The sequence below is a fragment of the Sarcophilus harrisii genome, chromosome 5, assembly GCF_902635505.1.
Source record: "Sarcophilus harrisii chromosome 5, mSarHar1.11, whole genome shotgun sequence".
In the NCBI taxonomy this organism is placed as follows: Eukaryota; Metazoa; Chordata; class Mammalia; order Dasyuromorphia; family Dasyuridae; genus Sarcophilus; species Sarcophilus harrisii.
This window is the reverse complement of record NC_045430.1, coordinates 74,124,249-74,144,188: the sequence shown is the minus strand read 5'-3', so window position 1 is coordinate 74,144,188 and position 19,940 is coordinate 74,124,249. Positions and strand designations below refer to the sequence as shown.

Below are 19,940 nucleotides of genomic sequence, written 5' to 3'. Positions count from 1 at the left end.
AGGCTGGAAACTTAATCATCCTTATAAAATGTTTTTTATGGGAAAATTTATTCTGATAAGCATAGTCAGAAGGAAACATGAAAGTGCTAATATGGTGTTCATCTATCATAGCTGCTTACTGGAGAGAGACTGAAGTTGAATCTTGAGTGGGTATAGCTGAGGAAACGCTTGAAAGAATGGGAAGTGCAGTGTCTCTGGTATCCTGTTTCTTACCCAGGCCATTGTAACCTCAAAACACACACACACACACACACACACACACACACACACACACACAAGATTTTTTTTCAGCTCTTAATCTTATGATTCTAAAAGATCAGATTTTTTTTTTTTTTTGAAACTAGATTTGAAACAGTAGGTACCTTCATAGTAGATATAGAGTATTTAAACCTCTCAGTGTTAGAATTTCATTTTAAACTCTCTGAAATATGACCCATTGAGCACATCTTTCTTTGTTTATAACTTAACTACCTGAAATGAGAAAGGTCTATTCTCAAGGATCTTTATTTTTGTGTGTGTGGATGACTCAATTCTTATAATAATCTTAATTTTTTTTTTTCTGTGTGATGTGAGTAATTCTTTCACCCACCAAGATGGCAGCCTTCCTATAACTTGTTTGGGATAATTAGTATGACCCCAAAATTAAAATCTGGTGTGGTGGTGTTGTGGTAAATGAGCCTCCTTAAGCTTTATCTAGGCTTGTTTTTAGACAGAAAACATATAGTCTGTCACTAGGCCTAAATTTAAAACTTTTCCAGATTGGTAGAACCTGCCTCAGCTCACAAACCTGGCAATTTTTGAGAACCACAGTGAGTCATTAGAGCAGGACCAGATGTTTTAAAAGCAGCTTCTTGGTTATACTAAGGTAAAGTGGTGTAGCAGAAAGAGACCAGAGCTTAGAGTCAGACTTAATTGTAGCACACATTAGTTATATGAATGACCATGGACAAATCACTTTAAACCTTCTGAGAGGGTCCTCATTTGGACCAAGTTGGGACATCAAGAATTAGTTTTATGTCATGATGGCACTGGAGTGGCTAGGTAGGGCCATAGTGCATAAGGTAGGTATTGCATCTGCAGTCAGGGAAGGCCAGTTCTAGTCTGACCTCAAGACACTAGTGGCTTGACCCTCAAGGACACATTGAGAATCCAGCTAAAGATGCAAATAACAAATAATGTCAACTCAGAGGACACTTAGCCTTGACTTGTTCAGGGTCCCCTGCATACCCTGGGGTCCAGTGTTTCTGGAAAATCTGGCAATATAAGTAGTAAACAAGTTAAATTGACTTTGAGGCAGCAAAACTATTTGACCTTGGGGAAGTCCCTTAATCCTATTTGCCTCAGTTTTCATCTGTAAAATGAGCTGGAAAACAAAATGTCCAACCTCTTCAGTATTAGTCAAACACAACTGAAAAAAAGTTTTTGAAAATAAGTATTTTATGTAATATTTTGTGTAAAGGCAGAGCCAGGAATGGAATGCCTTATATGGGAAGCAGGACAAAGGACATAACCCATTTAGCTACATCACAGAGGGGAAGAGGGAGAAATATTTGATAAAGCCAAAAAGTTAGGTTGGGGCCAGATTGTACGGGACTTTTGAAGATAAACAAAGGGGTTTGTGTTTGAACCTGAAGGCTGGGAAGACACTGAGTGTCATTGTGATTGTGATATGGTTAGATCTGCATTATGAAAATTACGTTAGCACCAGTGTGGAGGCTGGGCAGATGTTAGCATTCTTACAAGGTGCTAAGTCAGTGGAATTGATAGAGGCAATGGTTGTTTAGCAGGGTGCTTAACAGTTCTCTAGATGTACTTAGTACTTATTAGAGTTCCACAAGATTCACACTTTTAAGAGAGCATATATAAGGAGGAGCCCACTAGAAGGTCTCAGAGGAGGAGACAGATTCATTCTCTCTTCCACCTTTGTGCTGGCTGGAGACTGAAGCTGAAGAGGCAAAGGACTAGCGACAGGACCTCTCGGAACCAAGGGGAGAGAGAGGCCTCTAAGAAAGCTAACTGGGCCCCAGGAAAGGAGATAAGACTTGGAAAGAGAAAATAAAGGTTCTGGACTTTTAACTCCTGGCTACATTCGGGGTGATTACATTGAACTGAAACTAAGGCTACCTCCAGAAGCCCCCCCCCCCCAAAAAAAAAAAAAAAAAAAAAACCTGCTCCCGGAGAACATTATATTTTAGAGAAGAATATTACAATCAGGTAGAGACTTGAGGGTGTTGTTGCAATAATCTAGGTAAGAAATAAGAGCTGAACTAAGATGGTAGTTCTGAATAGGGAAAGTGGGTTGGATCCAAAGAAGTAGAAAGAACAAGATTTAATCACTTAATCGATATATGGATTGAGAGAGAATGAGGAATTTGTGATAATGTTTAGATTAAATCTGGGAGATTGGAAGGATGGTGTCTATGAAAGAAAAAGGGAAGTTTGGAAGAAGGACAGGTTTTGAGTAGATTATGAGTTTAGTTTTGGATATGTTAAGCTTTAAATGTCTTTGGGATGTGCTGGACTTTAGCTCAGGAGTGATTGGGCAAGATATGTAGTGGATCGATGAGTCATCCATATAGAGGTGCTAATAGGAGCAATGGTAATAATGAGGTTATTGAGACAATGTAGAAAGAAGAAAGTACCCACGGTTGTTGGTGCGTAACACCTACAGAGCATATAGATCATGATCTAGAAAAGGAGATGGAGGGGAGCGTTCAGACATGGAAGAGGAAAATGATGAGAGAGTAGTATCATGAAAAGGTCTTGGGAAGATAGGATTTAGTGGGGATGGTCCTCAAGAGTTATGTAAGATAGGTCAAGAAGGACTATCAAATATGACAGTTCAGAGCTTCTTAGTTCCTGGTCTTTGGAGAAAGCAGTTGCAGTTGAGTGAAACTAGACTAGAAAGGGCCAGGGGAAAGAAAGTGAAGGCAGCAATCATTTTGGAATAAAATATTTATTATATTTATTGAATCTTTGTAAGATACCATTAACTGTTACCAACTTGTGGTTTGGCCTTTTTGTAAAATGCCAATAACTAGATTCCCTCCCCTCTTTTCCTCACTCTTCATTTTGCTTTTCATTCCCTTTTTCTTCCTTTCTCATAAAATAAGATTTTTTTTTAAGTTGGTCCAAATAAGTAGACAGTGGAATTGCTTCTAACTAAAACAAGGTTTATGAAACGGGTATAGCATTATGAAACCAAAATTAGAATTTATAACAAAACCTCATAGGATTTTAAGACAATCTAGTTTCCCAACTTTCTAAAAATAGAATGCATTTTTCTTCTTCTTTTGTCAATCGATTTTACTTTTACATTACTTTCATTTCAAACTATAGAAAGTAAAAGAGAGGAAGCTGCATTTTTGAAAGTTTTCTGTAGAGCTAAATTTCATCCTTATGATTACATAGTTTTCGAAGAATGCTTTTTTTCTGGGTAATAATTTTTATTCTCAAGTCCCTGTACTTATACCATCTATCCATAGTTTTTTATTCTGTGTCATCCTTGTTCTTTGTAGAGAATTTATCCAAATGCACTGACTACCCTAACTCTGAATACTTTAGTATTTCAGGGATAACCAGGTATAGCACTTGTCCATTCATTATCTCTAGATTTAGTTGGCTTATTTGTACACACCTACTTCCTTGAGGCAAAGTGGCACCAGTAAAGAATTTTGTTTTCCTTGCCAGGTGAGGGCATGCCTCATATTTTACTGATTTGTTTATCACAAGGGAGAGTTCACTGTAGAGCGTGATAAATGAGGGTGATGTAACTAACAAAATGTTTCAATGACATGCATTTTTTTTTAAATAAAAATCAATCTGAGCCATTACTTATCTGAATTAAGTTGCTAATTCTTGCTTTTTATCCTGCACTTTGCTGGATAAACATATGTTTATATGCATGGGTAATTTTTTAACATTGACCCTTGAAAAATTTCTGTTCCAACTTTTCCCCTCTTCCCTCTACCTCCTCCCCTAGATGGCAGGTAGTCCCATGCATGTTAAATATGTTAAAGTATATGTTAAGTACAAATATATATATGTATATATACAGTTGTCTTGCTACACAAGAAAAATCGGATTTAGAAAGAAGTTAAAAGTAACCTGGGAAGAAAAACAAAAATGCAAAGCAAGCAATAACAGAAAGGGTGTAAGTGCTATGCTGTGGTCCACACTCATTTCCCAGTGTTCTTTCACTGGGTGTAGCTGGTTCTGTTCATTACTGATCAGTTGGAACTGATTTGGATCCTCTCATTGTTGAAGATGGCCATGTCCATCAGAATTGATCTTATATAGTATTATTGTTGATGTGGATAATGATCTGATTCTGCTCATTTCACTTAGCATCAGTTCATGTAAGTCTCTCCAAGCCTCTCTATTCATCCCTGCTGATCATTTCTTACAGAACAATAATATTCTATAACATTCATATACCACAATTTACTCAGTCATTCTTGATGGGCTTCCATTCAATTTCTAGTTTCTAGCCACTACAAAAAGGTCTGCCACAAACATTTTGGCACATACAGGTCCCTTTTCCTTCTTTATTATCTCTTTGGGGGTATAAGGCCAGTAGAAACACTGCTGGATCAAAGGGTGTGCATGTTTGACAACTTTTTGAGTATAGTTCCAAATTGCTCTCCAGAATGGTTGGATCCTTTCACAGCTCCATCAACAATGCATCAGTGTCCCAGTTTTTCCACATCCCCTCCAACATTCATCATTATCTTTTCCTGTCATCTTTGCCAATCTGAGAGGTATGTAGTGGTATCTCAGAGTTGTCTTAATTTTCATTTCTCTGATCAATAATGATTTGGAACACCTTTTCATATGGGTAGAAGTAATTTCAATTTCATCATCTGAAAATTGTTCATATTCTTTGACCATTTATTAGTTGGAGAATGGCTTGATTTCTTATAAGTTAAGAGTCAGTTCTCTGTATATTTTGGAAATGAGGCCTTTATCAGAACCTTTAACTGGAAAGATATTTTTCCAGTTTATTGCTTCCCTTCTAATCTTGTCTTCATTAGTTTTGTTTGTACAAAAGCTTTTTAACTTGATATAATCAAAATTTTCTATTTTGTGATTAGAGTAATGATCTCTAATTCTTCTTTGATCACAAACTCCTTCCTCCTCCACAGGTCTGAGAGGTAAACTATCTTATGTTCTTCTAATTTATTCATAATCTCGTTCTTTATGTCTAGACCATGAACCCATTTCAACTTAATATGGTATCATGTGTGGGTCAGTGCCTAGTTTCTGCTGTACTTATTTCCAATTTTCCCAGCAGTTTTTGTCAACTAGTGAATTCTTATACCAAAAGTTGGTCTTTGGGTTTGTCCAACACTAGATTGCTATAGTTATTGACTTTTTTGCCCTGTGAACCTAACCTATTCACTAATCAATTAATTAGTCTATTTCTTAGCCAGTACCAAATGGTTTTGGTGGCCGCTGCTTTATAATATAGTTTTAGATCAGGTACAGCTAGGCCACCCTCATTTGATTTTTTTTTTTCCATTAGTTCCTTTGAAATTCTTGACCTTTTGTTCTTTTAGATGAATTTTGTTATTTTTTCTAGGTCATGAAAATAGTTTCTTGGGAGTCTGATTGGTATAGCACTAAATAAATAGATTAGTTTAGGTAGTATTGTCGTCTTTATTATATTTGCCCGATCTATCCAAGAGCATTTAATATTTTTCCATTTGTTAAGATCTGACTTTATTTTTGTGGAAAAGTTTTTTGTAGTTTTGCTCATATAGTTCCTGACTTTCCCTTGGCAGATAGATTCCCAAATATTTTATACTATCGATAGTTATTTTAAATGGAATTTCTCTTTGTATCTCTTGCTATTGGATTTTGTTAGTGATGTATAAAAATGCTGAGTATTTATGTAGATTTATTTTGTATCCTGTTAACTTTGCTAAAGTTGTGGATTATTTCTAATAGCTTTTTAGTAGAATCTCTGGGGTTCTCTAAGTATATCATCATATCATCTGCAAAGAGTGATGATTTGGTTTCCTCATTACCTACTCTAATTCCTTTAATCTCTTTCTCTACTCTTATTGCCAAAGCTAGCATTTCTAATACAATATTGAATAGTAATGGTGATAGTGGGCAACCTTGTTTCACTTCTGATCTTACTGGGAATGGTTTCAGTTTTTCCGCATTACATATGATGCTTACTGATGGTTTTAAATAGATGCTTTGGACTATTTTAAGGAAAAGTTCATTTATTTCTATACTCTTCTAGTGTTTTTAATAGGAATGGGCGAATAGCATTTTAATGTTTGCAAAATGCTTTATGCATTATCATCTCATTATATCCTTGTAACAACTCTGGGAAATATGTACTATTGTTACCCTTATTTTGTAGATAAGGAAACTGAGTTAGACAGGTTAAGTGACTTGCCCAGAGTCACGGATTTGAATTCAAACCTTCCTGACTTCAGATTTGATACTCTTATCTATTGTGCCATCTAGCAGCCTCTGACCAGTGTCATCACTCACTTTTTCAAACTCAAATAGTTCCTTGTTTACTTTGTCCTACAAACTTTTTTAAGCTTTTAAATACCTTTACAACCTTGTCCCAGCCCATTTTTTTCCAGCTTATCCATTACTTCCACAGTCTGTGATCTAGTCAAATTGGTCTTCTCTCTATTTTTCACAAATTCTCTTCCATTTCCTGTCTTGTACTTTGCACTGACCTTCCCCCATCATTGCAAGACATTTCCTCTTAAACCTTGTCTCACAAAGTCACTCTCTTCCTTTAGGACATAGCTTAGACCATCTTCTTTCTACATGATTCCTTTCTTGATGACCCTGCCAGACTTAGTGACATTTGTCTGTTAGTGAATGGAGTGAGAAAACTACCTGAAGGCCACCATTTGCATAATCAGCCACTGGCCACAATGAGCTGAAAGTTAGGTTCAGCAACTTCCTGCTGCTTGTTCTATAAGTTGATAATTTTGTATGGCTTGAGAATGATGTTATAAATAACCTCCACCCCCCAGTCCCTGCCCCATTCTGTAGTATTTCTGAAAATGAGTACACATCAGGTATTGATGGGGGAAATAGAAAATGATTACATATATATATCCCCGAGGCAGTTGGGGTTAAGTGACTTGTCTAGGCTCACACAGTTAGGAATTAAGTGTCTGAGACCAGATTTGAACTCTGGTCCTCCTGACTTCAGGGCTCGTGCTCTATCCACTGCTCCACCTAGCTGTCCCATGAAAAAATATTTTCCATTCTCCCTAATTATTTCTTCTTATTATTGCTTTATAAGCATCTAACATAGCCTCTTATTTTCATGTCATATAGCTGACCACCTCTACATAATATTAGACATTATTTAGACAGTTAAAAAAAATGTTTGAGGATACATTGATGGTATTTATGGTGAGTCTTAATGAATTTTGTTTCATTTGATATATTAAATGCATTTAGGTATTCCTTGTTATAGTAAACTCAGTACACAAAAATTTTCAATTCACAAAAGCTTCTATAATTGAATGATCAGATATCTTTAAAGTTTAATATTCCCCTTTTCCTCTGACAGAAAGTGAGAATGTATAGAAGAGTTTGGGAAAGAGACCATCACAAGCCTGGCACAGAGAGTTGATATAGTACTGATGGGGGATTTCAGTTATCCAAACATGCTGGAGTGCTGTCAAAAGCAGAGCAGCTAATTAATAACCATTTGCCTAAGTGATGATTTCATTCTTCAAATGGTGGACAGAGTTACAAGCGGAAATTCTATTTTGGATCTAATTCTTATTAGCAGGAAGAAACTCGTTTCTGGAATGAAAATGATAGGAACTGACGGAAACACTGTTTCTTAGATTTTGTGATTAAGGAGAGGAACTTCAGTCATGGTCTGGCTTAAATATTGGAAAAGCAGTTTTGAATGGGTTCATAGTAAATATAGGTAAGTCCTCATAGAATAAAGCACTTCAGAGGGTGTCAGCCCAGAAGAGATGGGCAATGTGTGAAAGTCTGAAGGAAAACAGTGAAGAATGAAAATTATATATTTGTTTGAAGAGCCCAGTTTGGATATATAGAGATCTTATCAGCCAACTTAGCTTTTTTTTTTTTTTTTTTTTTTTTTTTAAAGAAATGTACAAAAAAGGGAAGCAAAGCCTAGTATCAAAGAATGAATATAAAACCTGATTTTTGTTCTTGTTTATTCACTAATTTCAATCATGTCTGACTTGTAACTCCATTTGGGGTGCTCTTGGCAAAGGTATTAGTTTGCCATTTTCTTCTCCAGATCATTTTCCAGATAGGGAAGCTGAGGCAAAAAGGATTAAGGGACTTGTCCTAGAGTCAATCAGGTAGTTAAGAGCCTTAAATCACATTTGAATTCAGGCCTTCCTGACTCTAGGCTGGCATTCTAATTCTCTGCAATTTCTTAATATGGTATTACAGTTTTTGTTAAGATCATTTATTTACTAAGGAATCTGTTTATTCTTTTATTTTTTTTTTCTGGGTAGGATTTAGGTCCTGAATATGAAGATGTATTTAATACATCTTTGAAATGGATTTTAGAAAATGGGAAGGATGTTGGCATAAGGTAAATAATTTTCTTTTACCTTTTTTTTTTTTATTTATAACTTGTAAGAAAATGGCTTAGGTTTTAAATTCATCCTTCATTATTTTTAAACAGGTGTATTGGTAATGGCTCAAATGAAGACTTGACAAACATAACTGATGTGCAATTCTTGCAATCTACCAGACCTCAGATGTCTTTCTGGTGTCGTTTTCGACGTGCATTTATTACTGTGACTCACAGATTGTTGTTGTTGTGCTTATTGTTGTTGTTGTGCTTCGGTAAGTTGTTGTACTGGAATAGTCATAGTTTGTATTATGTAGAGAATAAAAAAGAGAAGGTAGTTTTTATAATGGGTATATTAATTTATTTAATATTAAAGTTAATTGCCATTTTTTTTAACATGACCAAACTGTTATTTTGCTGTACAAAAAGAATCAGACTCTGAAATATTGTACAATTAGCTTGTGAAGGAAATCAAAAATGCAGGTGGGCATAAATATAGGGATTGGGAATTCAGTGTAATGGTTTTTAGTCATCACCCAGAGTTCTTTCTCTGGGCGTAGCTGGTTCAGTTCATTACTGCTCCATTGGAAATGATTTGGTTGATCTCGTTGCTGAGGATGGCCTGGTCCATCAGAACTGGTCATCATATAGTATTGTTGTTGAAGTATATAATGATCTCCTGGTCCTGCTCATTTCACTCGGCATCAGTTCGTGTAAGTCTCTCCAGGCCTTTCTGAAATCATCCTGTTGGTCATTTCTTACAAAACAATAATATTCCATTAATTGCCATTTTAAAATATAAATAATATAAATGTGGCAATGTGTCAACTATGTGGTTTGCAGAGTGCTTTACATATGTTATTTCATTTGAACCTCTGAGTAATCCAAGTCCAGCACTCTCTCCAGAACATCATAGTAATTATGTGCCAAGGAACTTTTATGAAAAATATTACATTAGATTTCAAAGAAACCCCATGGGATATGGCAATGGGGTGTGGAGATGAGATTTGAGTCTTTACAGACTTTGTCTTTTGTCATTGAAAGTTTTACTGGGGAAAATTTAGAGTAGCAAAAAGATGTGATTTTTAAATTATTCTTGGATGTGTATATCCATTAAAAACACTGAATTTTGTAAAATGTTGCATTTTTTTTTTTTGGGGGTGAAACTTATTAAAAAACACTTTCATTCATTTCTTCTTTCTTCCCAGTCTTTCTAAAAGTTGCATTTTTCTAAAATCATGTGCTTTAATTATTTGAAGAGATTGTTTAGATAAGTTTATTCTTATACTTTTTACTTTTTTTAATAATTCATTATTTTGAACTCAAAGGAAATCTTAGCAAAATATTGTCATGTTATTTTAGATTTTAAAATCAAATTAAATATAAATGAATAAATATTACAGTAATGGACGGGTGTTTTCTTAAACATTTAAGAACAGTCTGGAAACTTCTTTTAAAAATGTTACTTTTAATGCCCTTTTAATTAATATCAAGATAGTACTTTGTCTTTGAATCCTTATTATTGTTAGCTTCATGAATACTAAGCTTGGAAAATTAGCTTTGTAATAATTTTAAGATTAAAATCTTTTTAAGACACAGCTAAGCAATTTTAAAAGCACATTTTAAAATATTTCAGGTGTAGTGATGGCTTGTGTAGTTGTACATTATGTGAAATATCACTGGACAAAAGAAGAGGAAGAAACAAGACAGATGTATGATATGGTGATAAAGATTATAGGTATGTGATTTTAAAAATTCCAAGATGTGCTTTTTCAGGCAACATTTTGATAAGTAGTTTAAAATTTTAAAAGAATGTTAAAATCTCCTTAGTAGCTTTTAATAACTTTAGTAACTAATACAGCTGTAAAGTATGATAGCACCTTGTTATATTTTCAGATGTATTGCGAAGTCATAATGATGCTTGCCAAGAGAATAAAGATTTACAGCCATACATGCCTATTCCACATGTTCGAGATTCTTTAATCCCACCTCCAGACAGGTAGGTTCAAAGTATGGTGAAGAAAATTAAATGTGGGTGATTTTAAAGTAGTATGTCCAGTCATTGAGCCTTGCCTATTCTTTTGATGTATGCTTCCTTTTGGGGTCCTCATAGTCTACATTCCCAGTATTTTAGCAACTAGGAACTATACTTGTTTTGTGATCCTCATTCTTTTGTTTGTTACTTCAGTCACTGTCCCCCCACTATTTAGAATTTCATTTTATTTTGTGTTGGAGCCTGAGAACCCTTGACAGATGGAAAGAAAAGTCTTAGGGTCCAGAGTTGCATGACAGAAAAATAGTAAATAGGATGGGGTAATTTTTCTTTTGGGGGTGGCAAAAATGCAAGTGGGCAATCAACTAATGCAATCCCACCAGCAAAACTACAAATCTTTTTGTTGTAATAAAAATTAATTTAAATAGAAATGTTTCTCTTACTAAGAAGAAAAGATGATGCAACATATTTCATTTTAATAGATGCACAATGAATCAAGCCATGGGAGTTTAACTTTTTTTTTGTTTAATTTTGTTTCTATTATAGGAAAAAAATGAAGAAAGTCTGGGATAGAGCTGTCGATTTCCTGGCAGCAGATGAATCTAGAGTTCGTACAGAGACACGAAGAATAGGGGGTGTAGATTTTCTGGTTTGGAGATGGATACAACCATCGGCATCCCGTGACAAAATCTTAGTGGTACCTTCTAAAGTTTGGCAAGGACAAGGTATTCTTTTGTTTTTAATTCTATTGAAGGTTCAAGTTACAGAAAACAAATGTTTAAAGGCACTTTATCCATTGTGTTCCTCAGTTAACTTATCTGTAAAATGAGGGTTTAGATTAGATGACCTCTAACATGTCCTCCTTTTATAAGTTCATGATCCTTTAGGCTGTTTTGTTCTAAAAAAGGATTCAAATAGTATAAAAGCAGGTCCCATCACATTTCAAGTAGATCATTGATAGACAAAATTGTTAATAGAATTGAAAGAATGAATTCTGAGCAGTGAAAGGAGGACTTGTTTTGGCGTCAGGACATCTGAATTCAAATCCTAGTTTTTCTTGCTATTTTTGTGATTCTGAGCAAGCTCTGTGAGGATTGTAAAATGGAGGTGAAAGTTCTTGTGCTGTCTACCAACTAAGCTAGTTAGCAACATATAAATATCAACTATAGTTATGTCATCATTATCTTTGAATCTGCAGGCATATCTTTTGTACCTAGGTTCATATCTTTTTATCATCATACCCAGTCTGTCCTTAAAAAAACTCTTTACCAGTACCTTTTTTGACTAAACTTCTTCTTTTTCTTTAAAAGCTACTTTCTCCCTCTTTGCCTTCAGAAAAAAAAAATACAGCGATTTTCTGGGGGGGAAAAAAAAATAAATATATATATATATATATATATCCATCCCCATGGGTTTTGTCACTCCCCGCATTGCCCCCCCCCCAATCCTACTGTTTTTTTGGCCATTGGGTTTTACTTATTGTATTTGGAGTTGGGATGCTTATGGGATTTGAAGAGTATGTTAGGGTCCCAATGCTCTATAATAGAAGCAATTTTAACATTTGACGATATTGATTTGATAGTTGGTTCTAGAAGCATGTTATAAAACTTAATTTACTTGTCAGTGTCATTAGCTCTTTTTTTTTGACCATAATAATTATTGAGATTGGGAGAATATTATAATGGAAAAATTAGTGAACCAGTACATTAGTTTGAAAATTTGAATGTTTTAATCTGACTATATCATTTTCTCATTTTAAAATGGGATCAATAATAGCAATTTTATCTGCCTAACAGACTTGTTGGAAGGCTTTGATGAAAAAATGTATTTGAAAAAAAATTGGAAAATATAAAATACCATGTTATGTAGTATTTTATATATTATTCTAAAATATTGTTCTGTGTTGTAATATCAATATAATTAATATTCTGTTAATTAACTTATTGTCAATATATTAATAAATTGTTGATAATAAGTTGTATTTGGTATAATTAGTAAATATTATAATATTTATATATATATGAGATTAAGTATATGTTTATTGTTTTTGCTTTGCATTTTGTTAAGATACTTCACTTGTCTTCACAACATTGAACCTATATGGTATTGTTTGCTTATGATTAAAATGAAACTTCTGAGTTAATGATTGTAAACATTATAAATTAATTTATCAGAGCATTAGTTTGAAAAGATAGAATACTTGTATTCTGTCCTTTATACTAAATTATTTTCCTAGAATTGTGTGTGTAATCTTTTTGTCAATCTTATTTTACAATTGTAATGTCCATTGTTTTAAAGAGCTATTTGTTTTGTTTGGCATCATTGGAATTAATGTTATTCCTACAGAAACTGACATCTTCTTAGCTGATGGTGAAATTGTTGAATTTAGATTTGGAACTGAGTTTCTGATTTAGTTTGGTAGTTAAAATTTCAGAGTGCTGTAAGTATTGCAGGGAGGTGAGATATTACCTCTATGCCAATCATATTTTCACTTAAAGTTTTTGTCAGTAAGAACCAATTGAAGTTAAATTATTCCTACAAAAGAGCTCTTAGTTCCTCAGAGAATTCTATTTGAATTCTATTTGCAACTTATTGTTTATTACCCATTCAGTAGCAACACATTAATTTACTAAGTATGATACTATTCTTTGATTTAATTGATCTTTTACTGCCATATTTTTGTTAACTGAGTATGAGAATAATTGCAACATCCCTAAATTTGAACAGAGAATTGTAAGCCCAGTTTTTCTTTTAAAATTGAATTTGTTCCTTATTACAGCAGGGGGGAAAAGAAAACACTGGAAAATTGATTGAAAATTTTGTTGGACTATACAAGAACTCCAGAGCTTTTCATTTCCTTTTGCCCTTTCACATCTCCCTTGTCCTCATCTCGTCCTCTCCCTTCCCCCTCCCCCCCCCCCCCCGCCCCAAGAAGTTCTCTTGATTCCCACAACATAAAAACTTTCATAGGCACATAGACCCCCCTCAGATTCAACTGAAAATTTACCATTTGTTTTTCCTTTTTAAGTTCATGATGTCCAGACCCACCACAGATGGCTAGCTCCAGCTTGCTGTGATGTCCCTTTTGTGCAGTTTTGCTGGTAACATCACACTCACCTTTGTTCTTTGATGAAGCCGACCTCTAGAGGTCAGGTAAGTTCCATTTCTTACAATATTGCGCAGTTCTGTGAAGTTTTTATTTTATACCCATTGGGGTATAACATTTAAAAATAAAACTTTACAAAACCATGTGCTATTTAAATAAAAACTTTTTTAAAAAAGGACTTGCTTTAGTCCTCTATAGCAGGATTCAAAGGTTATGATGATGTCACCAGCAAACTAAGCAAACGGGGGGGGGGGGGGAATTGGGGGGGGAGGGGAAGGGTTGTCTCATAAAAATGAAGCTCTTGATCCACAGTGAAACTGGAATTCCTACATCAGAAAATGGTGAGTGTGTAAATTTGTTCTACAAAAGCATACTCACCATTAATAGCTGAAAACAGCATTCATCTAAAAGGTAATAAAATTATATTGAGAATACAAAATTAAAACACTAAAAACCATTCACATTTTTTCCCCAAAGTTAAAGTAAAAGGCTACTTTATTTAATGTCATGAACTGGATTTTGCCAGGTGTTAACAGGTAGAATAGCAATCCTCTTTGTGCGAGTATAAAAAGGGTACATTAAAACTAGAACGTAAAAATAATCAGATTTCGTTTAAATTAATGCCTGATTTTAATATGTCTTAATTTTTGGTATAACATTTTGTAATTAGTTTTGGCAGTGAAGTAATTATGAGATTTTGAGGAAAATTGCTTATATGAAGCTCCTAGGGGACCTTTTAAAAAATGATTGATGATTTTCATTTGGTTTTCCAAATAGTGAAAACTAGATTTTTTGTTATTTGGAGGTTCTAAAGCTTCTAAAATATTTAGAATATCATTGAAATTCCCACATAAAGCTCAGGTAAAATATAATGATGTTTATAATTTGTTAAATGAAGGGAGAAGGGAAGAGAGAAATTTTCAGTGTCTGGGACAGAAGGTAGTCTTGAGTTTAGTTACATTGGACCCCAAACAAAATAAATTATTGTGATGCTGCTTTTCTCCAAAAAATTTGGTGAACTCAATTCTCACTATAAAGGTAATAGGGTTTCAAGGGAAGTATTAAGTTTCTGTTTCTGGGACTTCCATATAAATACCCTCTAGTGGTTTAAAAAAAAAGTTTGCATTTCTGTAAATTTTTTCAAATTTTTAAAATTATCTTTCTTTCAATAATCCTGAGAAATTCATTTAGTATAAGTACTATCCACATTTGATAGGAAAGGGAACTGAGGCCCAACAGTTGTTTTGCCTAAGGATTAAATAGATGGTTCAGGTTGGAGTTAGGAACCCAACTCCAAAAATACTTATTCTTAATACCATACTCTTTCTTTGCAGTGGAGTCCAGAATGGACTTAAACTTTGCTATATGTAAGGAATGCTAAGGTTTGTGTGAATTTACCAGATAGAGAACTTGAAGGAGTTTTTAGTTAATTTTGTTTTTACTTGGTGAGATTTGTCTCAGAGGGATATTTGTTCGGTAATATGTAGGAAGATGAAAGGACAGGCTTTCCCTTACTTCAATATGGTATCCACACATGAGGCCATAATAACTTTATAGATATTTGAATTATTTTAATATCACTGTATACTATTAGAATGATGTAATATTAATAGGTGGCATGCACATAACAGTTAACAAAGATTTTTTAACCTACATTTTTCAGATAAATAATAAAGGAACATTCAAGTCAAGTGGCTTTCTCCAGATCAGTCAAGATTTGACTCTCAAATCTTTCCTCTTTTCCAGACACCTCAAAGAGTAGAAAATAAATGCTTTTCATTAAGTTGTAACTATATTACTCCTCCTTAATATAATAACTCTTAATACCTAAAATAAATTTTCTTTTTTGTAGTATCATACTCCTTAACACAACATGTAAACTTTTTTCTTATAGTGCCCAAAAGGGTAGTTGCAGTTTTTGATTAGGCATTTTAAAAATGAAATTTGTCCCAAACTTTCAAGTTCTGAAGAATGTGTTGTTATTATAACTTTTGATTTTGATTGATAAAATATTCACTACACTGATAATGAGGAATCTAGAGAAGAAGCAGATTGATTATACAGCAAAAAGCCATAATATTTAACAAATAATACAATTTTCACCCCCAAAAGACAGCTCTAAAGATTTTGAAATTGACTGGTTCCTTTTGTGGAGGGTCAAACTTCTATCTGCAAGATCTTCCTGTTAGGAAGAAAAGACATGTATCAAGTAGGTCTATAAAAGTTTTTTATTCTGAAAATGACCTGATAAATAAGCTCATTCTAGGCCAGTCTTTAGTCTGTAATACTAAGTAGGATTTTGGGTTAAGTGGAGAAGAGTTAGGCAGTTCTTTATGGGTCATGTTCTTTCTTCTCACAAAAAACATCCAAAATTGAGGAAGTAGGAAAGCTTAGAACTTGACTTATCTAAAAGCCAAACAGAAACTTTTATAACTGCAGAAGCCTAGAAAGTCCTAAAGCCTCATAAACATCCTTGCAAGTGGAAATTTAGGGAATCAGGAACTATATGGCAAGAATTTATTGCAAAGGGAAAAAAGCCTACTGAATTTTATCATAATTTTCAGGCTCTTGACAAATAATGAACTGCTTAAATTGATGCCCCGGGCTGCTAAGTTATCATTTACCTTATCAAATTATCAGAGTTTGTATGTAACATCCTTCTCGACAATTCTTGCTTCTTCTTAATGGTAGAAGAAGAAGGTCTTATAATTTTTAATGAAATACATGTCTATAAAATGATATGACCACAAAATATTAGTAAAATTGATTTGTTTGTATTTTCTAGCATTTCATTTAGATCGAAGAAATTCACCACCAAATAGCCTGACGCCATGTCTAAAGATTCGAAATATGTTTGATCCGGTTATGTAAGTATGACAGTTATGTATACCAAGTGGTCTTGATATTTGGCGGATCTTTTAAGGCTGCAACTTTGGGTCCACTGAATGTCTTCTAAGCATCAATCCAGCTAAACGGGAGGTTCTTACCATTCCCAGCTTCCTTGTTTGAGTGCAACTCTTCTAGCTGTAGCAACTAAATTATAGAAGGAGTTGCCTCAGGAACTTATTACACAGAAGTTCTTGGATTACACCTAGAGCTGGCAGGACGTTTTCACTTTAAAGAGTGTACTTGAAGAACTATAAATCCTTCTCTTCTCCTTATTAATGCCCAAGGTGCATTAATTAGTCATCAGGCATACACACTGTTATTTCCTTTTGTCTGATATCAACGTAGAAGTAAACATAGATGGGTGATAAAATAATACATTTTGGTTAATTGTGTCAAGCATGTCTAAGAGGCACAGGGGATAGAGGGATAGCCTTAGAGTGAAGAAGACTCGGTTTGGCTTCAGCTTTGTCCATGCTCTGTCTCTTGCTATGAGCAAGGCCCTTAACCTCTCAACCCCAACAATTCTCCTGTGTCTCTGATTCACATATATATTGATAATTTGCATTGGTAGAAACTTTCATGTTAAATCTGCAGCTACACCAGTTAAATCAGGAGTAAATACATTTCCATAAAAAAACATGTTTAGTTTATTTGTCGATTCGTAATAATATTCCTTACTTTTGGTTGCCTCAACCAATGTTGTTTTGCAATAAGGAAGGTTATTTATATATTGCAACTAAATCCTACTATATAAAAATCATTTTTCTTTATTACCATATAGAACACATTCATGGAACTGTCCCCCTATAAAAATCATTTCATTTAATATCATGGAACTATTTGATGATGTGCCTATAAAATGATTTTCTTTCTCATTTGACATCCCAATTCTATCCCTATTTCTGCATGCAAATGTAATGATTTTTAGAACTTTTGTAGCTGTCATGATAATGATGATTATATCCAAGATAATGATTAAAACACTTTTTTCCCTTCCAAAACATATTCTAGTAATATTTCTTTACATCCAATTAACTAACAAAAGATGAAAGTTTCTGGTGTTGCATGTATGAGCTTTTGATTATAGATGATATGTTTTAACAATTTGTGAAACTTAACAGTTAAAAAAGTGAAAAATCTTTCAGTTTTCATGAGTGAATAAGCCCATTACACTAACTCTTAGAAGTTATTTAATATGACAATATTAAAGTGTCTTATAGGGACAATATATTTTTGAGTCTGTCTGTGAGAAATAAAATTTCAAAGTAGGAAAAAACTTTAAGTTTAAAAGCTTTATGACTTTATTCAAAGAGAAACAAAACCTATAACTTATGATGACTGCAAGGGAAAAGGTTACTAAAAACAAATGTAAATTTGACATTATGGCTAGAAAATCAAAATTTTAAGAAAGTAAGACATTTAGTTAAGGATAAAAATCACTCAGCATTGGTCCTATATTTTTAGAATAGTTCCATTTCTATCAGAAATGCCATCATTTTGCAATTGGTAAGGTGACATCATTTGATGGTTCATAATCAACATGTCACTTGCTAGGATAGGTTTAAATAATAATCACTCAATACTTATTAAGCTTCTATTAAGTTCAGCAAACACAAAAAATTGTATCTCCTAAATATGTGTAAATCAGTACTTACTAAGCTTCTATTAAGTTTAGCAAAAACAAAAACATTGTATCTCCTAAATACATGTAAATTGCTTTCTTTGGGAGGGGAAACTGGCTACTCTTGGGGACAGGAATGATACTCGAATTGTATTTAAAAGGAGATGTTTTGAAGGTGTTGGTCAAATAGGGCCATGGTTTGCAAGCACACAGAAAGGGAGCATACCCAGCATTTGTCCAAGAACATAATGGATAAAAAAGTCTGAGATTGCGAAGACCTTTGAATTCCAAACAGTAGTTTGTATTTTATCACAGAGACTAGAGGGGAGATAGAGAGTGATATCATCATTAACAAACATCATTGTGCATCTTTTTGAAATACTTAATTTTGATAGTCACATTGTAGCAGAGTGCTATTTTTGTATTGAATAATTATGTCTTTCTGTTTATTTTTTTTAGGGAAATAGGGGATCATTGGCACCTGGCAATTCAAGAAGCAATTTTAGAAAAATGCAGCGATAATGATGGCATCGTTCACATTGCGGTAGACAGAAACTCATGTGAGGTAAATTAGTTTGCATGTCTTCTTTTTGTTGATTTGGCATAATGAAATTAAACTGACTGTAATTATTATTTCATCACAGGGTTGTGTTTATGTTAAATGTCTATCTCCAGAATATGCTGGAAAGGCTTTTAAGGCATTACATGGCTCATGGTTTGATGGTAAGAAATTTATTTTATCATAAAAGAGGATCCCATTTAGATAAATATATATTATTCATTTAAGTCTCAAGGGTATCTTGACATCTTTCAGTAGCATTTTTTTCTTATGAGCTAATTCTGTTTCTTCTTAGAATCTAAAATATTCTTTGTATTTTATAACAGGAAAATTGGTAACAGTAAAATACCTACGACTAGATAGATACCATCATCGCTTTCCCCAGGCCCTCACTTGCAACGTTCCCTTGAAGCCATCAAACAAACATATGAACTCTATGTCTCATCTCCGTCTTCGGACAGGCACAGCTAATTCTCAGGGAAGCTCCTGAGAGAGTGTTTCTGTCACTGCTAAGACTATTATTCACAGCAGGAGAATCCCTGTTTGGCTGCCGGTCTTCCTTTTTGTTTTGTTTTGTTTTGTTTTTTAAGCTTTTTGTATGTAATATTTTCATTAATGAAAACAGGTCTGCTTGAATGTTCCAGAAATCTTCAGTTTCCAAAGGGATTTAGAATAGCATTGAACAAATAGAACAATTGCTTCCTGTCATTTGGGGAGCTCAGATAAACCAGTGCATTTAAAGTTTTGCATGAGGAACATTGAATTTATTAAACATTTTTCATTATGGTGGTTGTACATTACACCAAGAAGTGTTTTAATAACCACATACAAGCATGGTGAAGAGAAGACTTCTTGCATTTTCATAGTTTCCTGTGAACTAATGTTGTGAGTTTTTGTAACCAACCACCTACATGGTTCCTGATGACTGATAGGTAAAGCTGTTAATTTCAGAATTTAATCTTAGGTTTCTGTTCTATAAGGGATTGATTTGCTGCCGCTGGAATATGGGGAAATTTATTTGGCTTTAGTGGTTGCATATTAGTGTGAAGGGATGCAGAGATATTTAAACTGGTTTTTGTATATACATGTAAATGCTGGTGGTGGCAAAAATAGTCCTGTTCTGTGAGGATATCTGCATTAATGCAGTGAATAAGCTTCCTATTTTATTCATAACCTAATGTTTTATATTATATATAAATATATATATATGTGTAT

At 33.9% G+C, this 19,940-nt stretch overlaps 1 protein-coding gene across 2 annotated transcripts in view; it reads left to right on the top strand.

Moving 5' to 3' along the window:
• The window catches only part of LEMD3 (LEM domain containing 3), a 74,277-nt gene extending 54,337 nt beyond the window's left edge, over nt 1-19,940 (top strand). Inside the window, exons 5-13 of one of the 2 annotated variants that reach the window (XM_012550463.3) lie at nt 8,496-8,575; nt 8,669-8,832; nt 10,194-10,295; nt 10,454-10,556; nt 11,097-11,275; nt 16,442-16,523; nt 18,626-18,731; nt 18,811-18,889; nt 19,052-19,940. In XM_012550463.3, coding sequence (XP_012405917.2) covers nt 8,496-8,575; nt 8,669-8,832; nt 10,194-10,295; nt 10,454-10,556; nt 11,097-11,275; nt 16,442-16,523; nt 18,626-18,731; nt 18,811-18,889; nt 19,052-19,215 — 1,059 coding nt within the window. In that variant the 3' untranslated portion in view covers nt 19,216-19,940. Of the gene's footprint in view, nt 1-8,495; nt 8,576-8,668; nt 8,833-10,193; nt 10,296-10,453; nt 10,557-11,096; nt 11,276-13,578; nt 13,704-16,441; nt 16,525-18,625; nt 18,732-18,810; nt 18,890-19,051 lie in introns of those variants that run through there. The other variant, XM_031940882.1, reaches the window with a different exon arrangement.